General features: G+C 41.1%; 1 protein-coding gene across 1 annotated transcript in view; it reads right to left on the bottom strand.

Annotated features, from left to right (window-relative positions):
* The window catches only part of ctnna1 (catenin (cadherin-associated protein), alpha 1), a 75,381-nt gene that overhangs the window by 54,673 nt on the left and 744 nt on the right, over positions 1-19,964 (bottom strand). Inside the window, exons 2-7 of the mRNA XM_079249554.1 lie at positions 15,516-15,639; positions 14,841-15,036; positions 8,974-9,140; positions 7,273-7,392; positions 6,046-6,315; positions 1,446-1,649 (exon numbers count right to left, since the gene is read on the bottom strand). Of these exons, the coding sequence (XP_079105680.1) occupies positions 1,446-1,649; positions 6,046-6,315; positions 7,273-7,392; positions 8,974-9,140; positions 14,841-15,036; positions 15,516-15,620 (1,062 nt within the window). The 5' untranslated portion in view covers positions 15,621-15,639. The remainder of the gene's footprint in view (positions 1-1,445; positions 1,650-6,045; positions 6,316-7,272; positions 7,393-8,973; positions 9,141-14,840; positions 15,037-15,515; positions 15,640-19,964) is intronic.

Below are 19,964 nucleotides of genomic sequence, written 5' to 3'. Positions count from 1 at the left end.
CAGTTTTTTTGGAGAGAAATCCAAGTTTATATGTAATAGGTGGAACGGGACTTGTTTATTTAACTCTGTTGCAATACAGTTTTGTTATGTTGGTAGCAAAAGGCCAACCTTTCAAAGACATGAATGTTACATGAAGTGATCAAACTTAAATTGTCCTTCGGAATAGGTGTGAGGGTGACTGGTTGTTTGTCTTTCTCCATGTTTGCTCTGCAAGGGATCAGTGACAGTGTCTGGGGTGTACCCTGCCTCTCTCCTGCTAAATGCTGGAATAAGCTCCAGCTTCCCCAAAACCTAGAATTAGACTAAGCATTATAGAAAATGAGTGAATGGGCATGAAAAGACAGAAATAAAACTACAAGGTGTGTGTATGTGATTGTACACAAAGTGTTGTTTAATCAACAACAATCAAATGAGGACTTTTTGACAATAGTGGTACTAGTAGGAATGCAGCAGCGATACCAGATGTTTTAAGCTGAGAATGAGTACTTACAGATACTAAGGAGCGATGTGAGAACTAATAAATCCCACAAGTTTTTAGTGGAAAAGAGTGTAGACCAGAATATTGTAAACAATGACTGAGTGGTTAATTGTGTGACATAACAAATAGGTCACCCTGCAGCCGTCCTCTAAATGTAAGGCTTCAAACTGCCAGAATCGTCATCTATTAAGAGGATAAAGTGGTATTTGTTGGATTTGGTTCACTACTGTGACAAAGCACCTACTTGCCCAAAATAAGCTTCTCTTACCCAAATAGTGCTACATTTGGATTTTTAATATGGCATGACAAATGACTTTGTAGTTTATGTTTAAAAATTAATGTGTTGACTTCAGTCATCTGAACGTGTTCATTTTGACATGTTTTTTTTTTTTTTTTTTTTTTAAATTGGTTTTAAGCTCTGCATCTGTATACTTTTGTGCCATGTATTGGTACATCCCTAGTATCAGGAAAATCTATAACTGTGACATTCAAGTATCCAGTTGCACATCAACTAAACTGACACATGAAACACAAAAAAAGATCCCATCACCTCAAAAAATGGGTAGAAAAAGGCATGTACAAGTCCACATTAATACTGGTCCTGCACAAGTCAGCAAGGTAGATGGTAATTGGGGAGGGGCACTGAGATCCTGGCAGTACATTTAAAAATGTAAAGAAAATGTTCACCTCATCAAAATGTTATGTGTACCCCTTTTTTTTTTTTTTTTTTTTTTTAATAAAATCACTCAAATAAGTAGATATATTAAATTGTTTGGAACTTGATCTTAACACTTCGAAGAAGAAAAAAAAATCGAAGTAGTTACATAATCTAAACTAATAAAAATCACTTAATTCATTGAGATGAACCACATTTGCAGCTTTTTGAACTTATTAAACTTCGTGCCAACAGAGCAGGATCGATTGGGGTGTTGTTAGTGAAAGGAAATTAAAAAGGTTGGACACTTACATTGCCCATATACTCAGACAGGAGGTCCTGGAGAGCCTGGCGCACTGAATTGCATTCAGCCACGATCCGCTCCCTGCGGTCATCCCGTGTGCATGAAGAGTCAGCCATGAGGGCAGCGCCACTGATGATGCTTTCAAGGCGCTCCTCCAGAGAAGGACGGAAACGCTCCTCACTGAACGCCAGAGGATCCACAATGATATGTTTCTGTAAGGAAATGATGAAAAGGGTCATTTTAAAAGGAATGAAAAGAAAAACCAAACAAGGTCAGATTGGTACATTGATAGTTTTTTTCTTCAAGCTCAAATGGAAGAATCTGGCAGGAAATTGATGGCTGTAGGTATGACAGATCAGCTGGAGGGGTAGAATGCTACACTTGTCTTTTGTGTTACTAAGCTTTAACAGATGTAGTTGTCATTGTCTTAACATGCATGAACCTTTAAAAATCACTGTTACCGGTCGGATGTAGTATATATGGGGCAGCAAAAGCCTGTGCTTCACAAGTAAAGTAAGACATAAACACCGCTACATGGAAAAATGTGTTGAAAGACAACAACGGGTAAGAATGGGGGGGGACATGACAGCTCGCTTTCAGTCTCACTGTGGGGGGCTGTCTTTAGCATCCAGTCAACAATGTTAAAACTAGCTTTTCTCAAAATGTCATGCTTATTAGAGGTCGTGGTCCAACACAACTGTAGGGTACAGCGTAACATCAAGCCTTCTCGCTGATGCAAAATATAGGCTTGTCCTCTGGAGAGGAGCTGAAGTTACTGGAAATTATAAACGCAGACACAAAATGTCTTTTGGTAAATATTTAAATGAAAATGCTTATTCTGTTTGTTTGAGCTCCTCCAGTAAGTTATGCTAATGGAAACAAACTTGGTAACCTCTGGTCTCAACACATTATTATTGAAGGACCCAAGACAAATCCACAAGTAGCTAATAGTGGTGTGCTGTGTAAATGGTGTAAACCCCGGCCATTAAATATCACTAATGTCTTTAAATCCACCTCGAAACGAACAACTAGTTAGTACAAAGATGCTACAAGTGAAATGTCAACACGTACATCAAAATCTACCACGTTAGTCAAAGTACTGGAGGCAAAACCTTTAAAAAAGAGCCATCATACTCCTGTGAATTTATAATTAAGTAAAACTTTTAGGAAGATTGAAAATAAGACATCCGACAGAGGCAACCTACAATAATCTCATCACATGAACTGATCTGCCAGTATGAGAGACAGCACCCCCCATCCCTCCCAGTACAACGTGAGGTGACAGGAAAACATCCTTCACTGCACTTGCAGGCACAGTAATGTTGACATGTTTGAATTCCATCATGTAAAAACAAAACTGTAAAATAAGAACGATAAAGGGAAGTGCATCCATTCGCCTCCCATCAATAGCTTAGTAGAGATGCTACGTATGCCCACCGCTTCCATCTGCAAGACAGATCACCTAAATGTCTCATTTCACTCAGCCTCAGTTGACAGGCAACTAGTTGTAATGCTGGGGAAGTACTACAGAGTGCTGAGGTTCAAACATGACGTCTGGAGCAGCAAAAAGAAAGAAATCCAACTTCCCAGATGACGAATGAATTCTGCACGTCCGCAGATGCTGTCGTGCTAGAAAATATTCAGCTGTTAAAGAGTTTTTATTAGGCAGTCCGCCCTCTGTCAAAGCCACCTCCAGCCCCCTCTACTCTCTCATCTGACCTCCTCTGCTTGCGTGTCATATCTCCATGGCAACAGGCACACGACAGAGCCATGGAGGAGGAAACAGAAAGGAGAGAGGGAGAGAGGGGGGGTTTGAATTATTTGCTAAATTAGCCAAGTCAAAGCCCAACCAGACTGGTGGTATACTGGAAAGATCTGTTTTTTAGATCACTTGTAATGCCTGAGTGATGCAACACTTACAATAATGTCACACAATTTCTCATCAGCAGGCCAGTCATCAGTTCATTTCTGAATACATGAGAATGCAAAAGTGTGTGTCATCACAAAGAGGAAAGTTTAATGAGTCATGATGACAACTAGAATATGTACACAGTGTCTTTGGCTGGGAGGTGGCAGCCTTCAGCCTACTTATCCTAAATGTGATGGAAGCATCAGCAGCCTGGGTTTGAAACACTCACTGGTGGTGCTAAACGGAAAAACAGTGCCAAGAAACTTTAAGAGAAGTGTCTAGAAAATCAAGTTGTTAAAAGAACATTTCTTCCTGGTCCTGCTTAGAGCTACTGACTACAGTAAATCTATGGAGGGGCCTGAGCACTAACAGGGTTTTTTTTTTGTTTTTTTTTAAATTGTAACCGAGCTGATTTATTAACTTATCCAACAATGTGCTACAAATCATCATATAAATCATAGTTTGTTTTTTTTCTTTTTTAAATTGTCAAAATTTTTATTGGGTTATTTGAAATGTTTTAATGGCTTCACAGCCAACTGCGCTACCTCCTTCTATGCTTCTTTTTGAGAATATACACAATCATATTATCCACTCGTCTCTCTGGTGGGCATGTCGGCTAACAAACAGGCTATAGGAAGGGACATATTAAAGGATAAAAACAGTGGTGCTTAAAATGGACATACCCATTTACCTATATAGATACGAGAGCATAGATGGGGCCTGAGGAGGGTGCCACTTTTTCTCTATTAAAAAGCCTCAAGTTCACCAAGCTACATGCAGCTTTGAAGCTTTGTAATCCATGTCGACAAAATATGCCAAATTAAGTCGTATCAGGGCAGCAATGTTTGATATGGTGTTGAGCTTACATTACTGATTTTGTGCTTTGCAACTGTGTTGCCTAGCAACAGATGACTTCTGACAATTTACAGTAAATGATAAATAAAATCTTTTCAATATTTTTCATGCTTACTTGGGGTGGGTGATAATAGTGCGGTCTAAATTTGTATACATTGAGAAAAGTGTTATTTGTTGTGGGGAACACAATCCTCAGTACATATTGTGGAGAGTTATGTCCAGACATGACCATCATGTGACAAAGAGCTGGTCTGTTGTGCTTTGGATGCCAAAATTTTTTTTTTAGCCTTTTCGTATTTTCATTTTGTCATCATGGTTAGTAAAAACATTAAAGTTTGGGAGGAATAAGGAATATACATTTCAAAGTAGTTATTCACTCATTTTTTGCCGGTGCATCATCAGCTTAAACAAATATGACAACATAAGAGGGAAAATGCCACTTGCAAATACTATGAGTAAGTAAACGGCATTATATGCTGACTATGTAAACATAAAACACAGCGCACACACAACACAACAAAATGTGTAAAAGCAGCACCACCACATGTTAGAAACTGCTTCGTGTTTTGGGACTGTTTAGTGTGTAGTGTCTTTAACACATGACAGAACAAAATGAAAAGGTCTTCAATTCATCACAACAGCCCCACTTAATGTCTCTGAAGTCTGAGTATGAGCAAATCTCCTGTAAATAAGATGATACATTGCATGTCTGACAGGAGTTCGTAACAACTGGAGGGAAAGAAAATCTAATCATCCCTGCATTTATCACTCCAGGCAGCATTAGGAAGTTACGCCTCTTATTTACCTCATCTGTTATTTTGACATTCTGCTTCATGTCAATATTATGACTGGTGTGCAGCACATTTAAATTTCATTTGTTGTTTGGTTTTTTCAAGTCAGATTCATTTTAAATAGCTTAAGTTTTTAAAATCCCAATTTTATGCTCTAGAAATGTAGAAAGACAGAAAAAAGCTATGAAACATGTGGATTTGGAGGACAGTGTCTATTGCATTAGACCCTCAAACAAATAAACTGAGGGTAAGATGGGTTTTCAGCAACAATGTGACTACTGAATGTTAAACAGAAGATTAGGGGTGTGTTTCATTCCACACGGGAAGAAAGAAAATTGTGTTTGTTTTTCTAAAAGCATCTTTACCTAAAAACAGATAATACATCATCACTTTATAATCTTGAATCCCTAAAACTATAATTGCAACATGCTGTCAATTAAGACTAGCCTTCCTTTATATGTGTATCATTGTGCATGGGTCACTCCTAAAAACAAATAGAAAAGATTTATGCGTGTACAACATTTGTCAGCTGAGTTCTTCGCAAATAATGATGCATTCCTCTGCAGAAAGACAGAGAAAGCGGTCATTTGTTTATGTTTATGATTTAAAACATGTGCTTTCAAATGCAATCCAATGTATACCTTTATGTCAGAGCGAGGGTAGCGTTTCTGAAACGGAAGCAAATTAATGGATAAAACAGTAGTGACTCAAGAGTACAGCCAATGTAACCCAAAGCTATGTCCCACATCGTCCACATATCTCGTCCCACTTTCCACCTTGAGTTCATAACCCCTCTGGGGATTTTGGTCACTTTATGATTCAGCTTTGTTCGCTATTTAAACTAAATATTTCACCTGATTAGAAGCTTCTGGACTTCCTGAGTTTTTTTTCTTTCTCAATAGATAAATAAAACTTTTTATCTTTGCTTTGAAGGGGAAAACATGACAAAGTTACTGATTGGTATATAATTTGATATCTTGCGAGACACAGGGAGGAGAAAATAAAGAAGAAGAAGAAATAGGCTGTGACTTAGAAATCACTCATTTGCCTTACATCAAAATTGTTGAGGGCAAATGCCAGCTCTCCACCGCCAGCTGGCTGATTGAGCGCTGAGTCGTCGGTGGATGTCGCCTGGGCGGCGTTGGAGATTCCAGAGACTGCATTCTGCAGCTGCTTGTAGATCAGGTCACGGTTAGCCTTGTAGGCTGCCACGTCAGGATGCTGCAGGCAGGCACGGGATGCTGTGTACAGCATGGGGATGTTCCTTTGTAGCACCCCGCGTGCAGCAGCCATTTGGTCCTTGTGATGGACGTCCTTTAGCTCCTGCCAGGATGAAAAGAAAAGGACAGCTAAAGTGTTAAATAGAGGGATGGGATACTTACAGGGGTGATGTACGTTCAACAGAAAATAGGCCCGTTACGCCCTTACACGGACAGTAAGAGTTTGTTATAGATGACCCAGATTTATTTCTGTCCCCAGCGATAACAGAAGAGTCATAATCAGGCCATTATGAAGTGCCTTTGCAATGCGTTGCTACTCAGACCTCAGCAGTGTAGTGCAATTATGTCTTCATATAGCGAAAGGGTGCAGACAGAGATCACTGCAACAGATTTATGACATGGGGGAAAAAAAAAAAAAAACTTGTAAACATAAAATAAAAGCCTTGTCACCAAATGGAACGCTTCCACTGCCAGTAACTCCAATCTTTCCTGTATTCATTTAGATTAAAACATATTTTCAGCTCATTAATAAAAAAAAGTGCAAGCGCCTTTATAAGAAAATGAGCAATATTTTGATTATTTTCATTCAACATTTACCGAGCAAAAAAGGTGTATACACGTTTTCTCACCTTTCGAGATGTATGGATCTCAGTTCAGCGACCTATCTGCTTTGAATATTCCATTATGACTAATAACAGCCTTGTATCTTCCACCAGGTGGGAAAATGGAGTAAAATTTGAATTTTAATATAAATAAGATTAAAAAAAGTTCCCCTCTGAATGGCTACTGAAACCAAAAACTGCTATTTGTTTGTAGATGTCTCTTTTCTTTTTAAACTTAATGGCCAAAGTTCTCCATAAACTTAAAAAATTATTCTTCCTGCTTGTCATCTTCAGTCAATATAAGAATTGTTCACGCTTACTTTATCAGCCCAATAGCAGCATGAAGCACTGCTCCTGTTTATTCTAACCCACTGGTTTAAGTGCCGTTTCTTATGCAGGTTGCAGATTTACATGCTTATTAACATTAAGTCTACTCAGTCTGACTAACTGTGCATTACCTGCTGTCTCTTGGCAGCCATGATGTTCAGCTTCTCCACCTCTGGTTTCAAAGCCTTATACTGGATTCCCAAGTCCTGTTCAGTTCCTGCATTGCGCACTTTGACCAGATTGTCCTCCACCTGAGCAAAGGAGATTAAGAAAGTTAGATACACAGCAGTGAAAGTTATAATCACAGACCTTAAAGCAAAGTAACAAAGGAAAATAATATTAGAAAAGATTAAAAAAAAAAAAAAAAAAAGAATCTAGTGAACAATTTGAAGGAAGCTCCGTGACACACATTTGGCCAAACATTTGTTGAGCGCGACCAAACTTCGTACACGGATCGTACTGGTGCACCTGACATTTCACAGGGTTAAGTGAAGGACAAAACTTAAAAACTTGAATCCATTTCTGTTGAAAGCATTGGAGTTACAATAAAGTGATGGAAAAATCTCGCCAGAAAACAGGAGCAGCCTGCATCAGACTTACAGTGTGTGTTAGAGCTGCGACTGGAGAATCTCCTGGAGAAGGTCTATAGCAAATAAATACTAATCGTGGTTGACACGACCAATGTCGCTGCATTGGCCCCCCCTGTGCTTTCCAGGTTTGGTTTGATTTGAATGTTGTTGTTTTTTTAAGTCATTTATAAATGCATTAATGGTCTCAGGCCTTCTTCATTATCTAACCTGCTTTTAATTTACGAGCATTTGCAGACCTTGATGTTCTCTGGCACCTGTTGGTCCTCGACTGTGGAAGAGCCAGCCGGGGAACCTCAGGGCTGCAGAGACGGATGATGTTGAGGCTCCAGACCAACTCTTTTAGCATAGCTCTATACTGAATCTGTGTTGTAGCAATGTATTTATTACTTGGCTTTAGTTGTATTCATGTATTTATTTATTTTATGGAGAAAGTGTTTTCAGTTTATTTCTGTTTTAGTCTTATTTTATTCTGTCCTATTTTTCTAGTGTATTTTATGCACTTTTAAACTTCTGCTTTTATCAGGTATTTGTCCTCCTATCCTACTCTGCAAAAGACAGTAAAGCTACAGATATTTAACAGAAATGATTACCTCTTTAAGAACAAATCTCTTCCAGATCTCCAGAGAAAGCACCACCCATAGCAATTCCCAAACATGCATTTATTTGTGGCCCTCAACAAAATCCAAACCTGCATCAGGAAGCCCCACCCTGTCCCGTCATGTACTTCCTGAGATGGAGTCTGCACGCTGACCAAGTTGTAAGTATTTTTACGAGTACTCAGCTGCCTCTGTGGTAAATCTCCCCAGCAGTGTACTTCATACTACCCTCCTGACCCGCAGCTGTACGACAGTCCTTGTTCTGCTCTACTCAAGTGTCTGTCCAGGTTTTAACTCAGGTGGGGTGCTGTTTCATGTCCCTCTTCACCAAGCTGCTACAGAGATGAGCACCAATACGATAAAGTCTCCGGTTACGTTTTTTTTCCCTTATCTGTGGTTTTGCTCTTCTCTGCAAGATGAAAGCTGAATCAAAACTAGTAATCAATTTTGGTATTTGTCATATGTTCTTTAAAAACACATTGGTGCAGATTCTTTGTCATCCAGGTCATGGTAATCCAAAGAGTTTGACTTGAAGGCAGCTGGTCACAGAGTAAAGTCCATCTGATTTTAATTCCAGCTCTGAGGAGTTCCATAGCAAATTAAACCGACACATTTCTACAAATATGCAGAGAATAAATCATCTCACCAGTTTAAGCTGCAGTAGTAGTTTGTAGACATCCGACATGTCTGCCAGCACCAACAGATGTGTAACAGCTGAAAGGAGAGCCCTGGCAGCACGAACCATATTGCCCCTCTTCACAGAAGAGCAAGGGTCTTCTGCAAATTCTCCAGAAGCCAGCCGCATAGACTCACCTGGGAGGGACAAATCAACACACAGTTCAGGTTAAATCTAAAGTACTAAAAGCGCTTTGCACTCACTTCACACCAGCAAATAAAACTGCTGAGAACTTCTCACTCATCAGCACTTTAGGACGCATTCCCACCAGCCTTTGGGATTCAAACCTGATCCGTGTGCTGGGAAAATCCGCTTTGTTTTGGTTATTGTGAATGTGCTAATAAACTCATACTACAAGACAAAGTATTTCTGTATTAACCAACAGATAAACAAGTTTTCTTCCTCACCGTTTCATCTTTTCCTTCAAGAATTCCTGATACAGCGCCACCTCTGACAGCGAGTGGAACAAGTTATTTAAAAGGTCTGATTTATTTACAAAAGTGCAACATTTATGGTATTTATTGCTATTTTAGTATAGTCCATATCTTAGTATTGTAACATTAAACATTGTTTTTCTTTTTCACCGTTTTATTTATGCAGCACTTTGGAAACTGTTTGTGTTTATAAAATGTGCTATAGAAATAAAATGGATTGGATCGAACCGCTGAACCGAGTCCCCAATCAGAATATTAAATATTTGTGCTCTGAAAGCTTCAGAAAAAGCAAATATATGACAATGTTTCAGAAACAACCATACAAAAATAAAGAAATAAATAAAATGTTGGCAGTACTATTGACTTATCTATATTACCAGTAATCTACAAGAGATGACATGTCGGAAATCATTCACAGTTGATTTCCCCCACATGTTTACTGTGTTAATGGCCATTTGAGATTTACAGGTGTGTGTAGAAGAGGCAGCAGCCAGATGCATTTTCTCTCCATGACCTGGGCGGTCTGATGTGTCCAGCACCATGCTTTGTCTTACAGCGGATGGGTCTGCACAGCTGACTTGGCACACAAATTGCCTTTGTAGTCTCATATCATGAACGAGACGGTAAATCTTAAGTTTGCTTCTGAAGAACCGGCAGCTGAACTTCAAATCTATGAAAAAGACCTTACAACAACATGACTGCAGTGTAAAACCCACAAGGAAGAGTACTTTTCTCATTTACTCCCCAAAATATGGCACAGCTGTAGTAAGAGCGGAGAATGGGTAAATAAATAAATAAATAGGAAACCCAACTTTTAAGATCACATCTATGCTTTGGTGTCACCATCTTGCTAATTAGTTTCATCTTGTTTCTGCTGGAAGTCCTTTACTTTCTGCAGGATTACAACAAAAATGAACAGTTCAGATCACACATTTCGCTCTCCAGCGTCTTCATCATTCCCAGTGCATATTCAAACCTTTCTAATAGAGGTGTGACGATATGCTTTTATCCCGATTCGATTCCGATTTTTTGGGGTGCCGATTTGATTTAAATTGTGAGTCTTACAATTCTTTGATACTGATATTTGATATTTTTGTAGATTACAACCAAAAAAAAATTACAAAACTTTTTTAGCTTGTCAATTTTCTTGATTTTGATAAGGAAAAAAACAACAAACTAGCCAGATCATCATTCTGCTGCAATAATGCCCAAGAAGACAAGTAAAAAGATCAATAAAAACTATAAAAATTACTAAAATTTTTGTAAGGGATTATTTTTATTTATCTGAAAAAAAAAATGTTTTAACAACAAATTCGATTTTAAAATTGTGAAGGAAACAAAAAAAAACAAAAATCATGATTTTCGATTTGATTTTCCCACTCCTACTTTCTAAACTTTAAGCCTGTCACAAAGTCACAAGCTCATTTGGTGTTTCAACTATGAACTCCTCTAAACTCCTCTTTTCATTTGTAAGCTGTTTAGGATTTTAAAAAAAGAAAGAAAAAAAAAAAAACACACGCTGCAGTGCTAAACGGCCGACCCCGTTCACAGTGAGAGGGTGCTGTATGTAATGGACTAAAAAAAAGTGGGGAGAAGTCATCCAAAGTCGCGCTGCACCGCAGCATATAATGGAAAAAGCGTCAGAGTCGGCGCACTCGCTCTGCCCAAGATAACGAGCACGCTGCATTTAGATGCAAAATGAAGTCACTTGTTGGCTTCAGCTTCAGGAATGTTTTTCAAGTAGGCTCTTGCCACTGGCTTTCAACAAGTTCCCCAAATAACTGAATGAGATATCTGCATGGATAAGAGCTTAGACAATCTGAATCCCAGACACATCAGGAACTTCCTTTTTTTTTTTTTTTTTATTTTCCTATCGATGATCTCTCTGCTCTCATCTCTGCAAATTCACATTCATGTTCTCACTCCAAATGACACATTTCAGACTCAAACTATTTCTCCGGTGTTGCTGCTGACGTCGGGCTGGTTGTCAGGCCAACCGCAGCGCTGCAAGGCCGAAAGGACAAAACTTTCAGTCACATTTGGCTTATTTCCTTCTCTGTTAAGTGAAAAAGAACCGCAGATGAAAGCAATTTATGATTACGCAAGAGCAAGAAAAAAACGGTTAATCCATCTAAAAGCCAATATGAATAAAATGTTAACTGTGCTAAAAGATCGGGAGGTAAAAATTGAAATAAATAGTGGCTATAAGGTCTGATACTGATTAAGGAAGTTTAAAGCACTTTTTAACACTCTGGGAAAAGTTTGGAGAATTGAAAAGATCCTTTTTTTTTTTTTTTTTTTTTTTTTTAACCCTTTTTGCATTTTGGGAACGTCGTCATTTTGAAATTACATCTGAAATCTGAACTCTGATCATGTTTTAATCTTGCTAAACATAAAAGAAACTAAGGTAAATGCAGCAGTGGGTAAGAAGAAAAGCCCAGGTTGTCAGGTATTCAGAATGTCAGCAGTGTGATGATACTTGACTCCTCCAGCACAAACGTCAAAAGACATTTTCATAAATGTACTGCAGAGAAGCTACAAGCAAGAATACAAATATGTAACATTTGTTCTAGATTTTGTTGTGCAGATTACCCAGCTGAGAATAACTAAAACACTAAATCAGCAAGTGTAAACCATGTGCGAATGCAGCAGTAAATACTCAACTACTGCAGAGAGAGAGTACACGCTGGAAAGTTGCCATTTCACACCCTTTCAGCTGATCCGCTCATTTCTTTAGTCTCACTATAAATATTTTGCATATTTTCAGATAAACAAGGTGACCTGAAAGTCTAAAACAGTGCTCATTAAAGATGCCTACCCACTCTTTAATGAGAGCAGTTTGAGGCTTTCTGGGCCTCATGTGACGCTCTTCCGCTAAAAATAATACGAGGACAGTTACTTTTTTTTTACAGAATCCACAAATTCACATTATGCCTAAATTTAAAAGATATTTTCATTATTTGCCTTAAATTTAATGGGACACACACATCAGGTCTGAACATGGGAAAAGTAATCAGATTCTAATAATATAAATCAGAAAAACTATTCACGCCTTGACTGACAGGCAAAACTATACATAAATGTCTAAGTACATATAGAAGTACAAGTTGCTTATCATGATTTGGTCCTGAACAAATCAGCTTCACTACAATTCTTACCAAGAAACCAATAAATGTTATTCAGCTGAGAGCTGTTCTGTTGAGAAAAAGGACAAACGCCGAATAAAAGCCGGAGAAAAACTGCCTCATGCAGATTTGCTCATTTTACCCTGACAAGTAGAGCTAAAGCAGTTTGTGCAAATGATCAACAACACAGACCTCAAACAGAGTCTGTGCCCTCAGGCTGTTATTTCCTTCATGAAGAAAATCAATAAGGCCATTTTCAGGGGGGGGGGGCTGATAGTGATCAGTGTTCCTTTAATAAACTTCCATCTATCTAGCATTCACCTGCAGCCCACCGTGTGCATGATGAAATGATTAAAATGTATATCACGCAATAAGCCCTCCAAGCAGTAGGACAACAAAGAGACAGGTGGGAAGGGCAAGGACATGAGCAGACACAAACAGCAGGGTAAAGAAAAGGTCAAACGGGAAAAGATGCCTGGCGTTTGCAACTCATCGTTATATAAGTAGTACAAATGGTTAAAAGAAACCTTATTGAGAAAAATAACCAAAAAACTTTAGACAGTTTGGGAAAAATTGCAACTTCCAAAGCATTTGAACTGATATTATGTCCACTTTTCCCCCTCAATTTTAACACAGCTGGTGAGCCACAGCTGGTTGGAAAGGGTCTCCTAAATCCAGGGCGATAGTGGGAGTGTTACCCTCCTCAATGGCCATATTATCAGTCTGGGCACGCTCCACTGAGCAGCATGGCATAGCTGACAGCCAGGCCTCGGCACCAGCTAACAACAGTTACTGAATTCCAGCCCAGTGAAAGCTTCTCCCAACTACAATAACATTCCTGGGCACTGAGCAATGCACATGGTATCTAGCGACATGTCTTATACCTCCCAACAACTCAGAGCAGAGCCCAAGCAGAGGACGTCTAACTCACTGGGCATCTGGGAGAGAAAAGACTCAGTGACACAGATGTCACTTCACAGGGTGATAACAGCCACCCTCAAGTCATGGCTGCCTAGTCTCAGTGGTCTGCTAGTGTGTAAAATGCAGCAAAAGACCTTTATTTTCTTTTTTCTTTTTTTCTTTCTTTTTTTTTTTTAAATAAAAGGCAGTGAATAAAACTTGCTTGTAAGGTTATTATGTGATGGAACATGCAATCGCAGTACAAATCTTAATTTCATTGGCTGGTGAACCGATGGTCTCCTGTCTGAAGACTTGTGAGGCAGATGAAACCAAAGTAAATAGAACGTGTGTGCACACACTCCTACAATGTGGGTGGATATAACCATTTAAATAAATTCGTCATCAGGGACAGCTGCAAACTATTTTCCTTTATCACTCCATGCACTGTGCTGCTCTGATCTCTGTGGCAACAGCTAGAAGGGAGGCATCTTGATTAAAAAGCAGAAAGGGTGGCAAATAGCTGGTGCATCATTTCTGCTGCAAAAAATGAGCGGGGAGTCTAGTAGCCGAGCCAGTAGATAACCTCTTACACAGGGGCAGGCAAATCGACTTAAAAATCAATCTCCATTAACAGGACACGCTTTGGATTGTATTGTGAAGCAATTTTCACACTTTTGCATTAAAAACGCTAAAAAAGTTCAAAGAACCACCTTTTTTTTGTTGCCACAGACTTTGTACAGAATGACTCTTTTACATCAAACTGACATACACACACAATCCTGACAGGGGTCTACAAACAGCCCGACAGTGCTCAAACAAACCAGCGTAGGACTCCTGGTTTCTAAAATAACAAGATGGCTAATATTTTCTCTAATATAAAAGACAAGTAAGACAGGGCAGAGCTTTGTAATATGGCTGCAGTTAATTTTAGTATCTTGGTGGCAGGATCTTCATACTACAGACGCAAACAGAAATCTCACAGAGATACTCCTCAAGCACATAAAGCAATGCATTCAATATTTTTACCAATTAGAAGACATTGAATATATCCTTTTAGCCAAACACTGCAATCCACATTACACTCCAGTTCTACATAGTGGTAGTACCCTGTGGACTGCATGAAGTGACATCATGACCGTGTCTACCTAGAAAATGATAGTGAACCATCTGCTTTACTGAAGAATCTATAAATGGTCCCCCTGAAAATCTCAGAGCAAAAAGAAATCCATCTTGTTTAAAGCACATTCTTATTTCAAAGTCTTCTGCTAAAAGAGGTGATACATACGTAGTCTATGATTTATTTATCACCCAACCTATCTTAAGAGGCACTCTGTACAAGCTGGAAACCACATGGCGAAGATATGTGTATTCAATATACCTTGCTTGCGGACATCCTCCACTGCAGTAGTCAGCTCCTCCTTAAGGAACTGACTTTCCTTTGCAATCTTTTCTCCTTTCTCGAGGAAGTTCTGGGTGGCCGTCTCTACAGATGCAGCCAAAACATGAGCCTTCTTGGAGCGTCCTTTCTTCTTGTTAGATGGACCTTTGTTGCTGGAATTGACCAAGGTGGTGACCTTTGGAAAGAGTACAAAAACATTTAGATAAAAAAAATCTGTAATAGGATCACCGATGTATCACTGTAATTATTTAAATGGTTCTTGTGAAACATAAAACTCCTCAGCAATGCTGTAAACACTACTCTTAATTTCTTCAGTGGATAATCCAGCTATTAAAAAGGTTGAAATGTACTGATAAAAAATGTTCTGGGTAAGAATGCTGAGAAAATGTTTTAAGCTATTTTTTACTCACATCTGATGATAACTATTATTCCAAAGTACAATTCAAATAAACAATTTCATGTATTTTCTAGTATTTTTCAAAAAAAAAAAAAAAAACTTTATACACATATCTCCATATATTCATTCTCTGGACTGCTTGGTCCAATTAGACTAACATGCATGTCTTTGGATGGTGAGAGGAAGCCGAAGCACCCAGAGAGAACCCACAAATTCCACACAGAAAGACCACAGCTCGAACTGTGTGCTTGTTTTACCTGGGTGACAAGGGGCTCCAGAAGCCTCTCCACTGCCAGAGTGCGAATCTCTAGACTCTTAGGGTCCCATTTAAAGTTGATGTTAGGTGTGTTGATGGTCGTCATTGTGTCTTGTTTTCTATAGCTTAAAGGAAAAAAAAAGAAAAGAAGAAAAAGTTTAAGATGCAGAAAACAACTGAAACACCATCTTCTGCCGCTTATCCGGGGTCGGGTCGCGGGGGCAGCAGCCTAAGCAGGGAAGCCCAGACTTCCCTCTCCCCAGCCACATTTGTCAACTCTGCGGGGGGGGGATCCCAAGGCGTTCCCAGGCCAGCCGAGAGATATAATCCCTCCAGCGTGTCCTGGGTCTTCCCCGGGATCTCCTCCCAGAGGGACGTGCCTGGAACACCTCACCAGGGAGGCGTCCAGGAGGCATCCTGACCAGATGCCCGAGCCACCTCAACTGGTTCCTCTCGATGCAGAGGAGCAGCGGCTCTACTCTGAGCCCCTCCCGGATGACTGAGCTCCTCACCCTATCTCTAAGGGAGAGCCCGGCCACCCTGCGGAGGAAACTCATTTCAGCCGCTTGTATACGAGATCTTGTTCTTTCGGTCACGACCCACAGCTCATGACCATAGGTGAGGGTAGGAACGTAGATCGACTGGTAAATCGAAAGCTTCGCCTTCTGGCTCAGCTCCTTCTTCACCACGACAGACCGCCGCAGAGTCCGCATTACTGCAGACACCGCACCGATCCGTCTGTCGATCTCGCGCTCCATCCTTCCCTCACTCGTGAACAAGACCCAGAGATATTTAAACTCCTCCACTTGAGGCAGGACCTGACCCCCGACCCGGAGAGGGCAATCCACCCTATTCCGGCTGAGGACCATGGTCTCAGATTTTGAGGTGCTGATTCTCATCCCAGCTGCTTCACACTCGGCCGCAAATCGCTCAAGCGAGAGCTGGAGATCACGACCAGATGAAGCCAACAGGACCACGTCATCTGCAAAAAGCAGGGACCCAATCCTGAGGCCACCAAGTCGGATCCCCTCAACCCCTCGGCTGCGCCTAGAAATTCTGTCCATATAAGTTATGAACAGAATTGGTGATAAAGGGCAGCCTTGGCGGAGTCCAACCCTCACCGGAAACGAATCCGACTTACTACCGGAAATGCGGACCAAGCTCTGACACCTGTCGTACAGGGACCGGACAGCTCGCACAAGGGGGTCTGGTACCCCATACTCCCGGGAGTACCCCCCACAGGAGCCTCCGGGGGACACAGTCGAATGCCTTCTCCAGGTCCACAAAGCACATGTAGACTGGTTGGGCAAACTCCCATGCCCCCTCCAGGACCCCAAAGAGGGTATAGAGCTGGTCCACTGTTCCGCGACCAGGATGAAAACCACACTGCTTCTCCTCAATCCGAGATTCGACTATCCGGCAGACCCTCCTCTCCAGGACCCCTGAATAGACCTTCCCAGGGAGGCTGAAGAGTGTGATTCCCCTGTAATTGGAACACACCCTCCGGTCCCCCTTCTTAAAAAGGGGACCACCACCCCAGCCTGCCAATCCAGCAGCACAGCCAGGACAGCCCCACAGCATCCAGAGCCTTAAGGAACTTCGGGCGGATCTCATCCACCCCCGGGGCCTTGCCGCCAAGGAGCTTTTTGACCACCTCAGCGACTTCAGCCCCAGAGATAGGAGAGTCCACCCCTGAGTCCCCCAGCTCTGCTTCCTCATCGGAAGACGTGTTGGTAGGATGGAGGAGGTCTTCGAAGTATTCCTTCTACCAACCCACAACGTCCCGAGCTGAGGTCAGCAGCTCCCCACCTCCACTGTACACAGTGTTGATGGAGCACTGCTTCCCCCCTCCTGAGCCGCCGGATGGTGGACCAGAATCTCCTTGAAGCCATCCAGAAGTCTTTCTCCATGGCCTCCTCCCATGCCCGAGTTTTTGCCTCGGCGACAGCCGAAGCCACATGCCGCTTAGCCCGTCGGTACCTATCAGCTGCCTCCAGAGTCCCACAGGCCAAGAAGGCCCAATAGGACTCCTCCTTCAGCTTGACGGCATCCCTCACTGCTGGTGTCCACCCCCTCTTCACCAAAGTGTCCAAGGCATGTGGCCGCAGGTCCGACGATACGACTACAAAAATCATCGAACTGCGGCCCAGGGAATCCTGATGCCAGGTGTACATATGGACACTCTTATATTGGAACATGGTGTTTTTTATGGACAATCCATGACGAGCACAGAAGTCCAACAACAAAACACCATTTGGGTTCGGGGGGGGGGGGGAAGCATCCTGGAGGGAGCATCCTCCAGCAATCCCTCCAAGGACTCCAGAAAGGATGGGTACTCTGAACTGCTGTTCGGTGCATAAGCACAGACAACAGTCAGAACCCGTCCCCCCACCCGGAGGCGGAGGGAAACTACCCTTTCATCCACCGGGGTAAACCCCAACATGCAGGCACCAAGCTGGGGGCTGATGAGAATGCCCACACCTGCTCGGCGCCTCTCACCATGAGCAACTCCAGAGTGGAAGAAAGTCCATCCCCTCTCGAGGGTACTGGTTCCAGAGCCCAAGCCATGCGTCGAGGTGAGTCCAACTATATCTAGCCGGAACCGCTCAACCTCGCGCACAAGCTCAGGCTCCTTCCCCACCAGAGAGGGGACATTCCACATCCCTAGAGCCAGGTTCTGCAGTCGGGGATCGGACCGCCAGGGTCCCTGCCCCTTGCTGCCGCCCAGCTCACATTGCACCTGACCCCTACGGCTCCTCCCACAGATGGTGACCCCACAGGAGGACCGAAACTGAAACATTAAGGAAACAAAAACAAATGTTAAAAAAAAAAAAAAAAAAAAAAAAAAAAAACTGATTTAAAACAAAGCATGTGTACATACTCTTACAGCCTGGAGGAATTCTGACAGCTCTTCCCAAACAGATGTTAGCAAGTTCTAGAATGGTGTCAGTACCAAAACTATAAGCCTGAGCAATTCAAATTATTTTCCCAATATAGTTAAAAAAAAATTATCAAGTAACACCTGACAAATAGCAAAATATGAAAATAAAACAACACCCCAAACACACACAGCATGTCTCGCTTCCAGCAGTCAGATCTCATCCAGTCACTTCATTTATCACATGAAGCTGAAGCTTAATGAATCTACTAAAGAGTATCTTAGCCTTAGTATTTTATCATGAAGATCATGCATATCAGATTCACCTAGACTTACCTGCAGCATCCAATCAGTTCTCAATGCTGACTTAACTTGGAGTTTTTTTTTTTGGTTAATGCATTTCCGAAGAAAACTTGTGCAGACACAAAACCGCATCACGCTGCAGAACCATACGCACACATGTAGAGCAGTATGTGACAGTAATGGACAGAAAACAGACGCTGATGTGATGAGCTTTAAAGTGAAAACTGATAGCACATTTTCAGTTGGTGCAAACACACGCGCATGCTTTGGACTAAAGATCGTGAATGTAATGATGTGTTGTTAAGTTATGCACTCAGTAATGATTATGCTAATTAGCAAAATAGAAGCGTACTGGCAAAAATGTGTTCAGAAAGCATGAAGTAGTTGCATGAGAGAAATGCAACAAAATAATAGTTTCATTAAACGTGATCATAGTTATCTTTTTTTGTCATTTGTAAAAATGCTTAATCCCCCAAATTTATTTTCACATCAAACTTGCACCACTTCTTCAAATCCCAATGTTTCTGTTTACTTAAAGTACTATCTGTATAATAGTATTAAAAATTACAAGAAATAAGGCATTGTAAACTCAGTTTTTACTGTACAACGTATCATACTTCATGTCCTATTAGTCACACATCCCTCCCTAAGCATATTCACCACCAGAGAAAAATTGTTACAGAGGTAACATAATATGGGAGGAAAAAGATCAATTAAAGCACATAAAGGAGGCATTAGTTAGATAAATTTCATGTCCTTTAAGATTTTAAGATCATCCTCCAAAAGGTATGAGCATATTCCAAATACTAAGATCTTTGTTGGAGCCAGCAGACCTTTCCCCTTAGAGTGACTGCCAAAGGCACTACGCAGTAACACTGTGGCCCAATTTTCGACTTCTCTTTTCAAACTGTGACTGCAACTCCATTGATTAGCTATCAAACATGTAGCAGGCAAGGATAATCAGCAGGCCCTGAGGGGCTAGAGCTGAAATGTTGGTCAGCTGTAATATGAGAACAATGCCTAGCTGGACACTGGCCTACATTGTTATGAAAGAACATGCTAAATTATGCTTATCATGTTAATCAGCCCATGCTGTTAGGAGACATGTAATTATTTCAAATGTTATGTTTTCTCGCTCCACAAACAGTCGATGTTAAGTGTGCAACTCAGTAAATGCATTGGAGCATGAGGTGGTAAATAACTTTACTTTCTTAATAAGGGTGTGGCATTTCTTATCTGGAAATCTGGGCAAGCCTAAACACACTAGTT

The sequence above is a fragment of the Telmatherina bonti genome (genome assembly GCF_933228915.1).
Source record: "Telmatherina bonti genome assembly, chromosome: 12".
NCBI lineage: Eukaryota > Metazoa > Chordata > Actinopteri > Atheriniformes > Telmatherinidae > Telmatherina > Telmatherina bonti.
The sequence above is the reverse complement of the archived record's forward strand: the minus strand, read 5'-3'. Positions and strand labels throughout refer to the sequence as shown.